At 41.6% G+C, this 19,139-nt stretch overlaps 1 protein-coding gene across 2 annotated transcripts in view; it reads left to right on the forward strand.

Annotated features, from left to right (window-relative positions):
- Positions 1–19,139, forward strand: part of PCNX2 (pecanex 2) — a 288,039-nt gene that overhangs the window by 224,891 nt on the left and 44,009 nt on the right. For both annotated transcript variants that reach the window (XM_072823047.1, XM_072823048.1), the window contains 2 exons: positions 7,885–7,943; positions 12,202–12,417. In XM_072823047.1, the coding sequence (XP_072679148.1) occupies positions 7,885–7,943; positions 12,202–12,417 (275 nt within the window). The remainder of the gene's footprint in view (positions 1–7,884; positions 7,944–12,201; positions 12,418–19,139) is intronic.

The following is a 19,139-nucleotide window of genomic DNA, read 5'->3' on the forward strand; positions in this document are numbered from 1 at the left end:
TTCTATAAACAATTGTATACCAAGAGATTAGCCTGAATGGACTGGAAGTAGAAAGCATGAACACCAAAAACTAGGAACATCACTGAGAGAAATTAAAGAAGACAAATAAATGGAAAGACATCCAATGTTCATCAATTTGAAGAAGGTAATATTCCTCAGATTGGTCGACAGATTCAATTGGCTCCTGTCAAAATTACAACTGCCCTTTTTGGAATAAATTTATACATTTGCAGTCAATTGACTTTCCACAAGAGTGCTAAGACCATTCAATGGGGGAAAGGACAGTCTTTCAGTAAATGATACTGGGACAACAGGATATCCATTTGCAAAAGAATGTAGTTGAACCCTCACATCACATCCTATACAAAAATTAAATCAAAATGAGTCAGACTTGAGTATAAAAAGCTAAAACTGTAAAACTCTTGGATTTGCAATGAATTCTTAAACACCAACGTCACAAGATACAAAAGAAAATTAGATTATTGAAATTAAAAGCTTTTTACATCAGTGAACACTCAAGACAATTAATTTCACTCTGACGTATATGCCAAAGAAAGTTTCAAAGAAGGTTTCCAAACAAAAACTTGTGCACAGGTGTTTCTAGAATCATTGTTCATACTAGCCAAAAAGTGAAAACAACCAAATGTCATTATCTGATGAACTGACAAACAAAATATCATATATCATACAATGAAATATTATTTAGCCATCCCAAAGAATGCAGTATTGATATATGCTACAATGTAGACGAACTTTGAAAACATTATGTAAAATTAAGGAAACCGGACACAAAATGCTGCATATAATGTGATTCCATTTATATGAAATATTTGGAACAGTCAAATCCACGCAAAAGACAGATTGGTGGTTGTCAGGGGCTGGGGAAAGGGATGAACAGGGAGTGACTGCTTAATAGATAAAAGGTTTCTTTTGGGGATGCTAAAAATCTTCCAGAATTAAATAGTAGTGACAGTCACACAACATCGTGAGTGTATTAAAAGCCAATACACTGTTGCTTTGAAATGTTAAATTATGAATCTTATGTTATGCAAATTTTACCTCTATTTTTTAAAAAAATAAATAGGGCATATTTGTGTGGGTCTATTTCTGGGTTCTCTGTTCTGTTTCATTTATCTATATGTAATACCCTCTACCAATCCTAACAGTCTTCATCACTGAAGTTACATAATATACCTTGAAATTAAGTAAATTCCCACTTCTTTTTTAAAAAAATTGTTTTAGCTAATATTTTTCTGCCTTTCTGTACAAATTTTAGACTAATTTATATTTATAAATATATATTTTTGCACCTAAAATCAATCTTTCTTTCTTTCTTTCTTTCTTTCTTTCTTTCTTTCTTTCTTTCTTTCTTTCTTTCTTTCTCCTTTATACTGCCTTTAGTTTTGTTTTCAGAATAATACTATTTTCATAAAGAATTGGGAAGTATCCTCTCCTATTATTTGGAAAAGATTGTGTTTGATTGGTGTTTTTCCTTAAATATCTACAAAAAATATTGTGGAAATTTTGACAGGAACCATGCTAAGCCTTTCTATCAGTTTAGAGAGAATTGACATCTTTACTGAGTCTTCCAATGCATTAATATGGTACATCTCTCCATTTGGTTAGCACTCCTCTTATTGCTTTCATCAGCATTTTGGTATTCTTCAGCATATAAGCCCTGCATATACTTTCTTAGGTTTAACAAAACCCAAGTATTTTCTCTTTTTTATGAGTGATTTCAAAATGTATTTTAAAAAATTTTGGTATCCATTGTTAGTACATAGAAATACATTTCATTTTTGTAAGGTTATCTTGTACCCTGAGACCTAACTGAACTCACTTTCTAGGTCTGGGGTTTTGTTTTGTGTTGTGTTGTTTTTGTAGATTCTCTGAAATTTCTCTATCGATAATCATGTCATCAGCAAATATGCACTGTTTCATTTCTTTCTTTCCAAACTGTGTGCCTTTTATTTGCCTTTCTTGTCTCAATCCATTGGCTAGAACCTCCAGCACTGTGTTAAATAAGAGTTATTAAAGTGGACATACTTGCATTATTCCCAGCTTTATTGGGAAAACATTCAATCTTTCACCATTGAGGGGCACCTTCGTGGCTCAGTGGTTGAGCGTCTGACTTTAGCTCAGGTCGTGATCCCGGGGTCCTGGGATCGAGTCCCACATTGGGGTCCCCAGGGGGAGCCTGCCTCTCCCTCTGCCTATGTCTCTGCCTCTCTCTGTGTCTCTCATGAATAAATGAATAAAATATTTTTTTAAAAAAATTTCACCATTAAGTATGATTGCTAGCTGTAGGTCTTTGTAGACAGTCTTTATCAGGTGAAGAAGTTCCTTTCTATTCTTATTTTTCTGAAAGACCCACAGCTAATATCATCCTCAATGGGAAAAAAAATTGAGAACCTTTCCCCTAGTCAGGAACAAAACAAGGAGGTCCACTCTTACCATTACTGCTTAACATCATACTGGAACTCTTAGCTTCAGCAATCAGACAACCCAAAGAAATAAAAGGCCTCTAGATCAGCAAGGAAGAAGGTAAACTTTCATTCTTCGTAGATGATATGATACTCTATGTAGAAAACCCAGAATACTCCACTAAAATATTGTTTGTTAGAACTAATACATGCATTCAGCAAAGTTGTGGGATATAAAATCGTTCAGAAATTTGTTGCATTTTTATATAGCATTAATGAAGCAGCAGAAAAAGAAATTAAGGAATTGATTCCATTTGCAATTTCACCAAAAACAAAAAGATTCCTAAGAATAAACCTAACCAAAGAGATAAAAGACCTGACTCTGAAAACTGTAGAATACTTATGAAAGAAATTGAAGAGGACACAAATAAATGGAAGATGATTCCATGCTCATGGATTGGAAGAACAAATATTGTTACAATGCCTGTACTACTCAAAGCAATATACACATTTAATGCGATCCCTATCAAAATACCACCAGCATTTTTCAGAGTTAGAACAATTCTAAAATTTGCATGGAACCACAAAAGACCCAGAATAGCCAAAGCAATCCTGAAAAAGAAAAAAATAGAGGCATTACAATTCTGGATTCCAAGCTATATTACAAAGCTGTAGTCATCAAGATATTGATGACTAGCACAAAACAAACATGATGATTGTTCGTTTGATACTAATACAAAAACAAACAGATCAACAGAACAGAATAGAGAACCCAGAAATGGAATCTCAACTCTACGGTCAACTAATCTTCAGCAAAACTGGAAAGACTATCCAATGATAAAAGACAGTCTCTTTAAGAAATGGTGTTGGGAAAACTGGACAGCAACATGTAGAAGAATGAAACTAGACCACTTTCTTACATCATATACAACAATAAATTCAAAATGGATGAAAGACCTAAATATGAGATAGGAATTCGTCAAAATCCTAGAGGAGAACACAGACAGAAACCTCTTTGACCTTGGCCACAGCAACTTCTTACTGGACATGTCACTGTAGGCAAGGGAAACCAAAGCAAAAATGAACTGTTGGGACTTCATCAAGATAAAAAGCTTCTTGATAGTGAAAAAAACATTCAACAAGATGAAATAAAAGGCAGTCTACAGAATGGGGGGAGATATTTGCAAATGACATATCTGATAAAGCGCTAGTATCTAAAATCTATAAAGAACTTACCAAACTCAACACACAAAAAATAAATAATCCAGTTAAGAAATAGGCAGAAGACATGAATGAATAGATACTTTTCCAAAGAAGACATCCATATGGCTAACAGACGCATTTTTTTCATTTGCTTCCAATGTATTAATTGCTTGTTGAAGAATTTTATGAACACTAGTTCTAAGTCTTTGTCAGATAGTTCCCTCATTTCTGTTATCTCAGTGTTGGCATCTATTGTCTTTGAAATCTGAACATTCTGAGTACCATGTTATGATATTCTGGATATCATTTAAACCTTCTGTTTCAACTGGCTTTCTCTGACACCACTCTGGCAGGAGAAAGGGAGCACTGTTCCTTTCACTATCAAGAAGCTTATTTTTGGATGAGGAGTTAGAAGTCAAAGCCCAGGCACATCAAAGGTGGCTATATTGACAAACACCCCTCAACTTTTTTTTTTTTTTTTAGGATTTATTTCTTTATTAGAAAGAGAGAGAGAGAGAGAGAAAGAACACACGTGGGAGGGGTAGGGGGAGAGAGAATCTCAAGCAAAGTCCACACTGGGCTCAGAGCCTGACATGGGACTTGTTCTCACCACCCTGAGATCATGACCTAAGCCAAAACCAAGAGTTGGATGCTTAACTGTGCCACCCAGGTGCCCGTAAAGACTCCTTTAATTTGGGGTTGCAAACAACTACTCCCAAAGGTACTGGAAACCAGAACTAGATCAGACCTCCCAGATGGTACTAAGGCTGGAGGTTACCTGAATGTCTGTCTTCAGGTGGAGCCCACTATGCCAGTTGTCTAACTCTGTGTCTTTAGGAATTTTCTCTCATGCCAAGTCATTCTGAAGCACATAGTGACCCAGCAGCCAGAAGATCTTCTCTGGATTTGAGAGAACTAATCTGATTATCAGTGGCAGCAAAATTTAAAGATGCAAAATAAGCCTGAATGAACTTTGTGTATATATCCAATTTAAAAGGTGACAGTGTCCTATTGAAGGTCTGGCTATCTCGTTCATGTAGATTTTTCCAAGGCCATCCTATCCCCTAAATAGAACTACAGTCCACCCATAACTCCATTCTGGGTTTGTTGCATGAATAGAACAAACTTCTCATTCCAACCAGTCACACTTTTCCATAAAAAAAATAGGAATAATTCTCCCATAAATAGCCTATGTGTGCTGACAAATGGGAATTTGAAGCAGTATGATTAAATTACTGTTAAATTATTTAAGTGCCTCAGGTGAAACCATATAAGAGAGATGGTGCTTGACTTAGGGAGACACATCAGAAGGTGAGAAAGCAAAATTTGAAGGGAGGAAACTAGCTTGATTGCAGAAGCATTCCATATTAACATAAGGGAAGATGCTTCAGAGTAAGTCAACCTATCTGGAAAGGCCTTTGACTAGACTGTTGGCCTGTGGCCCTCAGGACGATGTTGCCTAGCAATGAACAGGGACTTGCCAGGCAGGTGCTAGGAAGAATACGTGCAGATAAATGCACACCCAACATGTACCAGCGTTCTGTTCCCCCCTTGAGATTGAGGCGTGAAATACAAGCCCCCGTTTTCTCTCTGCGCAAACAGAATTGATGTTGATGCAATTGGACAGTTAAGGCAGAAATCCAATTACTGAGCTAATTAGCACCTTTGAATGGTAAGCACCAAATGTACAGGAGGAAAGCACTGGAGAAAAACTCAAATTACCCGTATGGCTGACAGTTCACCTTCTTAGTCTGGTGGAGAGCCAGAGGCCCTGGGGTACACAGGCAGTGTAGCTTAGTTGTTGCTGATCGAATTTAGCACTCTGCATTCTGTAGCCTTTTGCAAAGATAGCTTTCCAGTTAACATGGTTTTAGAAGGTGTTTTAATTCCCCAAGGAGTTTGGTAAATGACTTTCTTTTGGCTCAGCCCCACTTTAAAAATTGTTTATTCTGCCGCTGAAAATTTCATTTGTCCTAGGTCTTCAGGTGAAATTAAAATTCCATTTAGGGACTAACTATGGCGACATGGGATTTCTGCCTTCATTAGAAAGAATTTTGGTGTTTGCTTTATTTTTTGCCACCCTGGGCTCTTTTACTTTCAAAGCTGATCTGAGGGTATTTGGAAGGAAAACCGACACAGTAATAGAACAGAGTGGTAGGATTTACAGCCTTTTTGAGATGCAACAGAATTATTTCTTCTCTCCAACCCATTTGCAGACTCTGTCCCACAAAGCTCAAACAAGATCTTGCCTAGATGGTTCTCAAATATCTGAGACAGGTGAGGAAAAGAGAATACTTTTTTTTCTTAGTTCCATCTAAATACTTATTTTCTCTTCTGATTCCCAAGAGACAAGTTCACAACAGAAGTTTGCATTCTGAGGTTTCTTCTTAAGCACTCTTACTAACAAGTGCTTGTCATTTATTAAATCATACTCAGGATGTCAGCGATCATGTTTAACTCTAAGTTAGTGGCAGCTAGTCTCCTTTCTTCTTAGTGGGTGTCATGAGATAAAAAATAACTTAAGAAACAGCATCGTATTGGGCTCTTTATTCATGCCAGTTGTAAACAAAGGTGTGTCTTCATGCTGCTTTGGGTGTAAGAGGTGAATATAATAAAATGATCCACAAAGAAATACCTGACAGGGTAGAGTCAGCCTACTGGGTTCAAATCTGGCTCCATACTTATTAGCTCTGTGACCTTGGGCTCTATAGTTGATCTCACTTTATCTCAAGTTCCTCCTCAGACTGAATGGGTGTAATAAGAATACCCATTATTATACGGGTAATACCCTATGAAAGCAGCTGTATAATGAGTTAACTCACATAAAGTGCTTAAGCAGAGAAGTGCTGTGGCAATATTAGCTGTCATCATTTTTGGTAATATTAACCATGACAGGTTACCCAAAGGAGAGGTATGATGTGTGAAGACTCAAGTATGACATGAGTCTCACCTATAGCAGGTGTCAGGAACTTGTCCCTGAGAGCGATACTTGGGCCAGACTCGAAGCACTATAGAACTGTGTCAGGAAAGAGGGTGGGCCAGTAAGGATTCCAAGTAGAGGACACAAGGGTCACACAGAGTTCTAGGGGAGGCAGGGTGACAGGAATAGGAAATCGGAGCACACTGGAGAGATGGAAAGAGGCTAGCTAGCATGGTTGGAGTAGAAAAAGCAAAGGCAGAGGCCAGGCATGCTAAAGATCAGTTTTTTCACAAATGTTAGTAGGACCCTCATGATATTCAAACCTGTTTGTAAACCTGTATGCAATGATATATTTCTAGTGAAAGCCATTTCTTTATGGCTTAGGTTTAACCATATGAAATTGCCATCTTTGTACATCATGAACAGTTAAACTTCCAAGCTCATGTGATTGAAGTCAACCTCGTATTTCATCCTTCAGTGGATGAAACCACTGAATATCTGAAATAAACAGACAAAGCGGGTGAGGCACAGTGTCTCTGAGCAGAGTTGACTGTTGCACTTACCAAGGGCTTCTGGGACGTGTAAAGTTCAAAAATGGCTAAGGTGCTGGGGCAGAGTGGGTTGATAACACTGACACATGCGATTACTTGGGGATGCACTGTTGATTGGTCGGCCCTTAAGAAGTCTGGAATGAGTCTGTCCCCCATTGGCTGGCTTGCAGAAGCAGGGGGCCATGGGTTGGCTGGCTTACAGAGGCTACGGACTGAGGTGAGTTGAAATAGCTGAAGAGATTTAAAACTGGTTCTGACAGCTATTTGTTGCCATGGCTACGGACAATCTATCTTCTTCCAAGTTTGTAAGAGCTGATTTCATTCTTGTGGTTCAAGCGAAGAGAGGCCTAAAGAATATGCCCAGCACTTGACAGCAAGTGGTGGAACACTGACTCGCTCACCACAGTTTTGTGGGATCAATTTTAAAAGAAAGATGCCTGTGTGGGTACTGCTTTCAAATTCGGAAAGTGAGTGACCTTCCATTGGCAGTTCAAGTACCTGCTTTTATTTTATGGACCTGGTGCTCAGAATTGATAAGGCATCAGGCTGGTCTCCCAATCCTGAGATGTCATCATCCCTCCCCTCCATGTGTTTCTTGTACCTTCCCCTCTCTGTTATCTTAAGACACCTCTCTCTGCCTACAGCATTGTCACATTGGAGCAATCACCCTGATATGGGAGCTCCATATCCCCTGCGTTCCCCAACACACAGCCAATTCTGTAAACCAACTGTTTCTCATTTGTAATGATCCAGTCATGACCTTTTACCCCTTTGTGGTCCCTTCTAGCACAAGGCGTGTGGATAATTCTAACACAAGGCTGGTGGTTCAAATTGAAAAGGATCCAGGTAAGAAGATACCTTTCTTCTCTCTTTGTAAACTCTTTATCTATTTTCTTGTATAGATGGAGTCCTTCAATCTAAACAGGGGAAATGAGTTCTCATTCTTTTTAGTCATTGTAGAGATAATGCATATCTTGGTAATAAATATGCTGACTAGGAAAAGAAAACTATGCAAATAGACTGACCGAGCATCCTGATTTGGTTTGGAAATGCTTTTCTCCATTACTTAGAATTGATGTGGTACCTGTTCAGTATAGAAGGACCGTCAATGAAGACATTTTAGTGTGTGACAAAAGGCAAGTACAGACTCTCAACCTTGCTATTCGTCTTGTAGCAAAAAAATTCTTAGGGAAGCCATTGGCATTATGATGTCCTCAAGGCAAATCATTCCAGGATCTAGGATCCAGAAATCTTCAGAAACTTCATTTAACATTAAGCTATGGACAATTTACTTCTAGGAAATTATTTTACTTTTTGGCTTTCTGTAATCCATCTTATTTTTAACCTTCTACCTCTTTTTTCCCTCATATCAGAAAGCAAATGTTCCATTTTTATCCTCCTCACTCTCTCCCCTGTGTCAAAAGTTTTGTCTAGGAAGAATTGTATCATGTCTTTATCTATATTTGAATTGCATATACATGACTAATTTGAAATGGGAAAATACCTGGAGATATGGGTTTATATTTTGTTAACGTAAAGTTCAACTTGTCAGTAAGTACAACTTCGGGCGGGGCGCGAATAGGCTATAAGTAAGTGTCTTTATGTGCAGCTGTGGGCCTCTATGACATTGCAGGGCCATTGACCTTAGGCATATGGATAGTTTCACAAGTGCATCTTCCCTCTAGTTATCCATAATAGTTGTCTCATTTTAATCCAATTATGTGGATCTCTGGTCAAGGTGTTCTACAAAGACTCCACTTCAGTGGTTGAAATTGTTCTGTTTTCTTTAAATATCAAACAGTTTGAACAATTAAACAAAAGTTAATTCTCTCAATAAGGCCTTCCCTTTAAAAGTGGCAGAGACTCAAAGTAACCTCTAATTAGTGTCTCGGAATGCATGCTGATTCATCATTGAGAATGAACTGATGGCAGGTCAGGCGGGCTTCATCTACACAGAGGATTTAGCATACTGATATTTCATTAGACTATGTGACATGACTCAGCCCACAGAGTAGTTTATTTCTCTCCATTAATTATAATCATGTTATAAATGCACCAATTTCAATTTGACTTTCAACTGTCATGAATGCCCTGCGAAGATATTCATAATTTGATGATGTTATTTTATAGATTTCTTACAGGTGGATCAGTGTTCTTCCTTATGTAGGTACTTTCAGGGTCAGTCTTCACCTTTCTGCACCCCCAGTCATTCTCCCTTTCCCCAGGATATGGAGCAGGGGGAGTTCTGTTCAGATCTGCAGTCTTTATCTGGACCTTCCCTAACTTTGCCTCCACTCCAATAGACAGTCTAGAAGGGAGACTTGAAGTTTGCTTTAGGCATTTCTTCTTTAGAGCAGCTATGCTTCTCTGACTTTCCAGAGCCAGAATTTTCCTCCTAAACATAAGAGGCTCCTAAAATAAAAGTACAGAATGCAAACGTTTCTTCCAGACCCTTCCGGCGCTTCCTTCACCCACAAGACCCAAAACCACAGCAGGAGGATTTCCACATTTATCCAGTCTTCTCTCTAAAGAACGTTTCTGTGCTTCATTACGAGAGATCAGATAGAGGGAGTGGAAAGGAGATTAAAGGAAACACACCATGAACCCCCAATTCCACACTCCCTCCAACATTCCCTCTCCTCTCCTGTACCCTTCCTTCACTCCTTTCATGGTGTTATCATCCACCAATTAGAATGGCTAAAATTAAATAAGCAAACACGCAACTGCCGACAATGCCAAGTCTCAACAAAGATGAAGAACAATTTGAACTCTCAATCATTGAGGCTGGCGAGGGTGCAAATATGATACAGCCACTTTGCAGAATGGCAGGCCCATTCCCAGGTTTTACACAAGAGAAACAAAAACTTACACTCACATAAACTTCCACTCATGAATATTTTTGGTGAATTTCCTCCTAATCACTAAAACTGGAAACAACCCAAATGTCCTCCAATTGATGAATGGATAAACAGGCTCTAGTACATGCATATTACAGAATACCGCTCAACACTGAAGCAGAACAGACTGCTGGATGCCACAAAATTGGTGAATGTCAATTGCGCACTAAAAAAGAATTTTTATCTTACACAGATTATCCCTCAATAAATCTGAATTATATGTATATATAATTTCAAAGCAGCAAATGACATCTATATAATATCTATGTTATTATAATATATAAAACATGTATTTGTATATGATATATAAGACTAGCAGTAATTGTTTATATTGTAGCATATACATATGCATTGATGCTGTCTATTGTCTCTAATCCTCAATGATTTTGATTTCAAAAAGCCCCAGGAGTTACATGACAGTTGTGCTCTTAAAAATAAAATTCTCGGGCAGCCCAGGTGGCTCAGCGGTTTAGCGCTGCCTTCAGTCCAGGGTGTGATCCTGGGGACCCGGGATCGAGTCCCACATCGGGCTCCCTGCATGGAGCCTGCTTCTCCCTCTGCCTGTGTCTCTGTGCCTCTGTGTGTGTGTGTGTGTGTGTGTGTGTCTCATGAATAAATAAATAAAATCTTTAAAAATAAAAAAAAAATTCTGGGATCCCTGGGTGGCGCAGCGGTTTGGCGCCTGCCTTTGGCCCAGGGCGCGATCCTGGAGACCCAGGATCGAATCCCACGTCGGGCTCCCGGTGCATGGAGCCTGCTTCTCCCTCTGCCTGTGTTTCTGCCTCTCTCTCTCTCTCTCCCTGTGTGACTATCATAAATAAATAAAAATTTTAAAAAAATTCTCTTAAAGAGGCTGTATGATCCATGGTGTTATCGATGATTCAACAGATATTTAGCTAGTCCCTTGTGCATGGTAGGACTTCTGTGAGTGTTAGGACCCAGAAATAAGCAAATTCAGACATGGATCCCATTACCTTCACTACATATTTTCTTCACTTTACGTTCTCCACTGCATTGAATCAATCAAATGTGAATCAATTAACCATATACACATAAAAACCAAAAGTCAGATTCCAACTGTGACACATGCTTCAGAGCAGAGGCTCATGGTGCTGAGATCCTGTGATGGGGGATTTGGCCCAGTGAAGTGGTCAGTGGAGGCTTCTCTGAAGTAGCCATGAAGATGAAGTCTGAAGAATAATAAGTGTTAAGAAGCCAGAGAGGCATGAAAGAACAACCAGGGCAGAGAGACCGGTGTCTACAAAGGCCCAGGGTGGGCAAGACATGAGAGTCTCTCCATTGAAAGAAGTTCTATGCAGAGCATAAGGGAGGAGGAGGAAGTTTGTGGGAAGTAAGGACGGAGACTGAAATAAGAAGCAGATCCTGCATGCTTCTTGTATGTCCATATAGCCCAGATTTGCTCCTAGCTTATACCTGTGACTGTCCCAGCTTAGACCTGGGAATGCTAAATTATAGGGAACCCCATTATAGGTGGTATGAAGAAGCCTCATCTCTATCCCTAGAGCACTGAAAAACCACTAAAGGCTTGAAGTAATGGGGTTGAGAGGTCTTAGGAAGTACATCCAGCTTCTCAATTTGAAAAGCTCATTCTGGCTGTGGTGTGGGGAGTGGATCAGGCAGCTGGTCCCGGTGAACATACACAGGTGAGTCATATAACTAGTGTGGCTGTCCATTTGAGAAATAATGCAGCTTGGAATAAGGTAGGGGTAATGCAAATGGAGAAGGATGCAAAAGAGTATTTGAAGAAAGCAAAGTTGAGAGGCTGGCGTGTGAAGGAGGGGGAACAGAGATCCCTGCTTATGGCTACCCTGGGGGGTGGTACCATTTGCTGAGATGGGCAACGGAAGGGGGAACCCGATGTGGGTATGTTGAAAATGAGGAGCATTTGAGACATAAAAGAACAGATGTTAAATAAACAAGTCAGTATATAGGTCTAGTGTTGAGACAAGAGATCTCTGCTGGAACTATGAATTTGTAAGTCATCTGCAGTAAGTCAATAATTTAATCCACTTATATATATATTGTCCCTGGAAAGACAATAAAGGGAAAAAATAGGAGGGTCTCACAAAGTCAACAAAAATGAGCAAAGTATCTAAAAAGCCTGATTTACCCTTAATCAAAATGACAACTCACTGTTTCCTAGGTCTGAGCGTACTCTCTGAGCGTATTTCCTGTTCTGTCTTTAGGGAATGATGACAACAATCTTAATTCCATCTTCTACGAGCACCTGACCAGGGCTCTGCAGGAGTCCTTGTGTGGAGACTTAGTCCTTGGTCGATGGGGTAACTACAGCTCTGGCGATTGCTTTATTTTGGCCTCAGACTACCTCAATGCTTTTGTTCACCTGATTGAAATTGGAAATGGTCTTGTCACTTTTCAGCTTCGAGGACTGGAATTTCGAGGTAAGAATCTCTTCATTGTGGAAGGTGTTGGATGCCAGTTGCCTCATTTAATTATCGTGCAAAGCTTTAATAAGTTGCTGTGAAAGAGCAATAATTGAATGCCTGTCCTATAGACCGAGAATTAGGGAGCTGGTTACATACAACTGCCTTTATTTATGTATTCTGATATAGGCACATCCCAGTTGTCTGAGAGGGTAGTGAAGGGAAATGCATCATCAGGTGTAAACCTTTGGAGCGGCAAAGTCAGGGCTCTGGTTTTAGTCCTTCTGGGAAAAACTCAGAAGTGACAGGAGGTTGTGGAACATGCATGGGATCCATGTGGAGGCCAGACCTGGAACAGAACCTGCTTCTGTGGGTTTCGGGTGTTGAGGTCTGTAGTGGGCAATCATTCAGGGTCTGAGTTTTCTCTTCCACCGTAGAATGAGAGGAGGAAGAAGAATAGTGGCCTCAAAAAGTGTAACTTAGGGATCCCTGGGTGGCGCAGCGGTTTGGCGCCTGCCTTTGGCCCAGGGCGCGATCCTGGAGACCCGGCATCGAATCCCACGTCGGGCTCCCGGTGCATGGAGCCTGCTTCTCCCTCTGCCTGTGTCTCTGCCTCTCTCTCTCTCTCCTCTGTGACTATCATGAATAAATAAATAAAATCTTAAAAAAAAAAAAAGTGTAACTTAAATGAGATCATGTATATGCGGGCACTCTGTGGATGCTTATTGCTTTGCATTTACTGAGTTGACCTGAATCTTGAAAGCGTGACCCTGGTTTTTCCATTAATCCGATGCTGGAACCTAGTGGTGGAGCCTGCAAGGATTAGCATAACAGATGTGCTCCAGGTCCCTTCTCCTATGGTCTTCGTTTATTCAATACATGTTTTTCTAATACCTCCTCTGTGTCTGGCCAACTTCTAATGCTGGAGGTGCCATAAGCACATGGCCTGAAAGACTCTCAGCCTCGTGATGTTGACCTTCAGTGGGAGATGCGGAGAACGAACATATGAACAAATGAGCAAACTAATCACAATGGTGGAGAGCGCTATGAAGGATGTAAATAAGGCTTCTGTGACCATGATCCCTGCAGAGGCAAGGCCGAAGCACTGCTACATCAGACAGGCAGCCAGGAAAGGCAGGCAGGAAGAAGGATGTTGCAGATTGGGGGCTGGTGGGCGCTGTGTGGCTGTGGGGGAGCGCTGACGTGACCAGAGCTAACCAGCATGCTGGCAGTGCCATGCACAGGAGGAGGTGGGAGCCTCGGCAGGTGGGGGCTCCTAGCCAGGGTGAGGGGCTGCAGTTATTCTGTGCATAACAGGGAGCTGTGTATGGGTTCCGGAAATGGGACAGCTGACCTAATTCATGCTTTCAGAGATTGTTCATGTAGCTGTGTGGAGACTGTCCACGGGGGGCAAAAGCAGAAACAGAAAAGCAATATAGGAGTGTCTTAGAGTCACCCAAACAGGAAAGGAAGGTGGAGACAGAGAGGCACAGGGAGACTTGTAGATGGAAAGGGCCGGGCCCAGTGTTGGGGGGTGCAGGAAAGAGGAGGCTCAGCATGCTCCCCACTTTCCAGGTTGAGTGCCTGGGTGGACAGAGGTGCGTTTACTGAGACTAAGAAGCCTGGATGAAGAACAGGACTTTTGGGTTTGGGATGTAATCAAGGGCTCCATTTTGGATATTTATTTTTTAAATGCCCTTGATTCATCTAAGTGAACCAATCAAGTAACCATCTAAGTGAACTGAACATAAGAGCCTTATATTCATTCAGAAGACACTTATCAAGCTATGTGCTGTGAATACAAAAGTGCAGGCCCCCACTTAAAGAAGCTTGGAACCTTCCTGACAAGAGACACATACTGAGCAATGAGGGTCATGGCAGTGCCATGCATGGGGTGCCATGGGGTCCAGAAGAGGCACTGGGATCAGACTGGGGTTGTGGGTCAGCTCAGCAGAGGAGAGGCTACAGTTGGAGGGGAGAGGCAGGCACATGATGATAAAGAGGCACAGAGTAGCCAGAATGTGGTTTGGAGAAAGGGGTCCCAGACAACGCTGGAAAGATGAGTAAGAGCCAGGTCCTCGCCATCCAGAACTTCACAGGGTTAACAATATACCTTTTAGCTGAGAACAAATCACCATTATTTTATATCTTTAGCACAATTACCTAACTCTTTAACCCAGTTTTTTGGTTCCAAGCATTAGTTTTGTGGATATCCATTACTTTTATTAGCATTCCTATATAAGTTTGTACAATAGATTTTTGGGGGGAGGGGAATAGTGGGTTCTGTGGCTTAAGCATGGATTCTGTGCATTCTTACAAATTTTAAAAATCTAATTCAAGGAACTTACTTTGGGGATAGGCACCATGTCACTCCCATCATGTTCTATTGGCCAAAGCCATCCCCAAGGACAGCTCCAACTTGTGTGGTAGAAAATGGCCCTGTCGCACTGCATGAGTCACTGGGAGCCAATCTCATAACAACACACTAGACTCTGGAAGCTGCCACAGGTGAAATCTGGAAGGAGCTTCAGAACCAACATGTGTGTGCTCGAGCATGAGATAGAGGCAGTTGTGTTATGTGAGACTGCCCAGGAGGGTCTCCTGAGGTGGTTTTTCTTCCTCCTGCCAACCACGGTAGAAATGTAACCTGCCTGTAAGAATAGCCTAAGCCTAATAATGAAGTCTTGGGAACAAAATGCCAGTTAACCTGTCCCGATACCACTCCTCCCATAAAATACATTTTCTTTGACCTAGTTCTACTGTAGTCTAGAACAGCCCTATTAAGAGAACATGACAAAACCATAAGTTATGTTTTAGTTGCTGGAGAAATTCAGTTGACCTAAAGTGACTCTTTCTTTTTATATCTTTTTGTATTATATATTACAGTGTTCCCAGGGAAGATTTTGTTTTCTTTCTCCTCCTTGAATATTTTTCTAAGATATCCCCTCAGTATTTCACTATTCTCTCCAATTCCCTATTTTCCCAAATAGCAGGCTTTATTTTGGTTTAATTTTACCTACTTCAGTATGACCTGGGGCAGTTAGAATCCAGGTGTGCTGGTTCTCATTTCTGAAGGACACTGAAGCCGTCAGTGAAAAAGTGAGCTGCTCACGGCACAGATTGACTCTCAGGAAATGAATAATGCACTCTGGATAGCCTCCCGTGGCCAAGGAGCAAGAGAATCACCTGTTTATTTCTCACTGCAAAGGATGCAGTTGTATCAATAGGAGTTTTTAGTTGCAAGCAACAGAAATCAACTCTAGCTAACTTAACCAGGAGAAGGGTTTATTGGAAGATATTGCACAGGGAACAGACTTTCTGAGAAGGCTGGAAAAGCAGGCTTGGTGGCTATAAGTCAAGTCAATGTCTAAAATCACACCACAGCACTGATGCCATGAAGCAGTCACATCTTGGTGGAGGGACCCAGGCACTGCCCTTACTCTATCGACACCATGATCCTGGATACTGGATGCTGCTGCTGCCCCTGCTACCCCCTGAATCTGGATGAAGAGCCCCTACCACCATCTCCCTTACAGAATATATCCCATGCACCTGCTTCTTTGTGACACTAGCTCATTAGTCAAAGTCTGGGGTGCATCTCATGGATAAAGCTGAGATGCATATGCTCTAGATGCAAGGGAGGCTGGGAAAGAGAGTGTCTAAGTTCTCAGTTCTGGGTGGAGGGATGACCACTCCCTCTTGCCAAGACTCATCATCAGCTGAAGTCATGCTAGCTGCTGTCATAGTTAAGTCCCACATCTCTGTGGCTGACACAACAGATGCTTATTTTGCACTCACATAGAATCTGATCAGTGAGAGGAGGTGATAGAATAGAGGATGGTTCCCTTTCACACCATCAAGGGTCCTGGCTAATAGAACCTCTGCCCTAGCACATTGCTTTTGAGGTCACTCTGAGCTTAAACATCAAGCTGGCAGGGAGTGGAAGATTGCCCGAAAGGTTGTTTGGGGATAGGCCTAAGCCTGGAATGCATTATTTGCTCTTATATGCTATTGTTTAGAAGTAACATAACTATAAGAGAAGCTGGGAAATGTCTAGCTGAGTACTCAGGAGAAAAAGTAAAAGTAAAAAGTTAGTGAACAGTTAGCCAGTCTGGCATATACTAGGTAATTTTCCAAACATACAATAGAGGTTTAGATCCTGAATAGTCCCCCAGAATAATTAGGGCCCATGGCACATCATTTTTCTGTTAGCTGATACCATAGAGAATGATTGAAACAAATTCAAGTCAAGAATACAAATAAGGAAGGCACATTTTTCTATCCTACTTCTTTTGGCTCATGCATGCTAAAATAGAAATAAATTCTTGTTAAATGTAAAGAAACAGGACTCTGGTGCCTTTGCTGCTCTTGGGTTTATGGGTATTATTTGCATCTACCTAACCAGGGAGCCTTTTGGAAAATCATTCAAGACCTGACAGACTAGTCATTGACTTTACATCTAAGTCAGGGTAACAGATAATGCACTTTAGAAGGCCAGCAGTGTGAGGGGCACCAGATTCAAGGTCTCTCAAAAGAAATGGAATCTATTATATTTTAGGTCCCTTTTAACCATCATGACACAGAAAAATGGAAAAGGGAGAGTTGATTATCTGTTCAATCCATTTTTGTTCTCCTTTAGTCATCCAGGTGACCCGGGCTGATTGGTTCACCTATTTCTGTCAGAGGAGAGACAAAAGAATGAGGAACCTCACTGTTGGAAACAGGAGAAGCCAGGCAACTTGAGAATATTGTCTGAAGAGAGGAAGGACCAAGAGTAGGAGCCAAAAGTAAAAGGCACTGGAGGGAGGCTCTATGAGATGCGTGTGAACTCCAAGCTAGGGAGAGGGCACTGGCCTTTGAAGATGACACCTACCCTTAGAACAGCCACAATCCCATCTCTTCATCCTACTTAATGAATTAACAAATGGGAAAGCAAGGCACCAGGAGAGGAATACTTTCTGCAGGCTCATGGCTAGTGAGCTGGAACTAGGCAAACCCACGTGACTCTGGCTCTTAACCAGAACTTCTCTTTCTACCTGACCATTTTCCCTTCTTCTTCCCTTTCAGGCCTTCTGGATGTGTGTTTGGATTTGGACTGTGGTGCTCATTTAGTTTACAAAACGCTAAGTAACTGGGGTAAAATGCCTTCAGTCACTTGCACATCCTTTCAGAAGCTCCACATATTTTTCTAGTTGCCAAAGAAACAGCAACCAAAAGATATTTAAGATATTTAACAGAGCATCACAAGTGTCTTGGCCTTTCAGATTCTTGATTCCATCATTGGAGCCTTGGTGTGATTTCCACATTCCTAGTGTCTTTCTAGTTCTGACAGTCTATTAGGTCAGGCAATATAAACTACTTCCACCATATAATGCACTTGGGGGAAAGTCAAAACCCTCCTCTCTGCTGGAGCCCAAGTACAGTTCTCTCCCGGGGAGTAGGTGCTGTTGGTGGACATCCCAGTCTTGAGACCATGGCTGGTGTCAAGAAGGAAGCTGAGCATCTGTGGACTTCTTGCTAATATAGCACCACACAGGGAAGGTCGGCTCTCCTGAGCACTAGCACACCAGCTGCTGAAAGGACTGGGCATCAGAAGCACTATCACAGCAGTAAAGCAGGGCAGGATTTCAGGCAAAGGAAAGAGGAGGGCTTGCTGTGATGGCAAGTGATAGAATCCCAGGGGCTGAGAGGATGGAATCCATGGTAGCTTATCTACAGTAGCAGGAGAGGAGAGCGAGCATATGGCCCAGATGCAGGTAAGAGATGGGTGTGAGGGGGAAGAATGGATGGAGTGGGGGTGGGGAATATATTTGACCAGTATGAAGAGCCCACTTGAGGTTAGGGATTGTGATTTTAAAGGAAGGTGTGTTAATGTTGCTCATGGTTTCCCTAAGCCACATTCAGCTTCATGGATGCAGGTATAGAACAATAGAGCTGGCCTTAATCAAGATAGAGACTGAGTCAATTGAATGCCATAAAGTAAAACAAGGACAAGGGAACTGACAGTGTGTGCAAGGGTGTGATGATGACTGCAATGCCTGGCCACAGAATGCAAGCTGAGGGAGAGAGGGGGTGGTGAGGGAATGAGAATAGGGGGATAGGACCTGGTGAAGGACTTTCTAGATCCAAGAAAAGTGTCAGGATTGTTGACGTTGCAATGTTAGAGGGAATGAGCTGGAAAAATAGGAGGTGATTGCTGGAGAGCAGGGGGTTTGAACATTCATAAGGGGAGACAATGTTGGGTAATCACAGCCTAGGGTCATGGCCGTGGAAATGAGCAGTTGAAGTTGAGTGGAGATGAGATCATTAGAGGAATGGGAGTCTGGGACCAAGATGCTGGAAGGATCATCTCTGTGGATCCTTAAATCTCAAGACGGATGGCTAGAGGTATGCTGGGGAGTGACAGTGACCCTGAGCCGGAATCTTCATGGACTTGGAGTGACCCTGGAAGGGCCCTGGAAGGAGGCAATGAGGGAGAATGATGTTGCACAGACAGAGAATGGCCTCACAGCATCATTGGGAAGCAAGAGGAGGTCTTCCATCCTCCCAGACCTTGGGGTTGGAGGACTGTGGGAAAATGACGAGCCCCATTTGGGGGAGCTGCAAAGGAGACAGGGAGAGCCAGCTCTCCAATAAGATACCAAGGAGAAGAGGAGAACATGCAGAGAAGTTGAGGAATAGACCATGAGTTCCCGAGGGCAAAGCAAAAGGATCTCAAGGATTTGTAACCTGGGTGGAGG

The sequence above is a fragment of the Canis lupus genome, chromosome 4 (genome assembly GCF_048164855.1).
Source record: "Canis lupus baileyi chromosome 4, mCanLup2.hap1, whole genome shotgun sequence".
Lineage (NCBI taxonomy): Eukaryota > Metazoa > Chordata > Mammalia > Carnivora > Canidae > Canis > Canis lupus.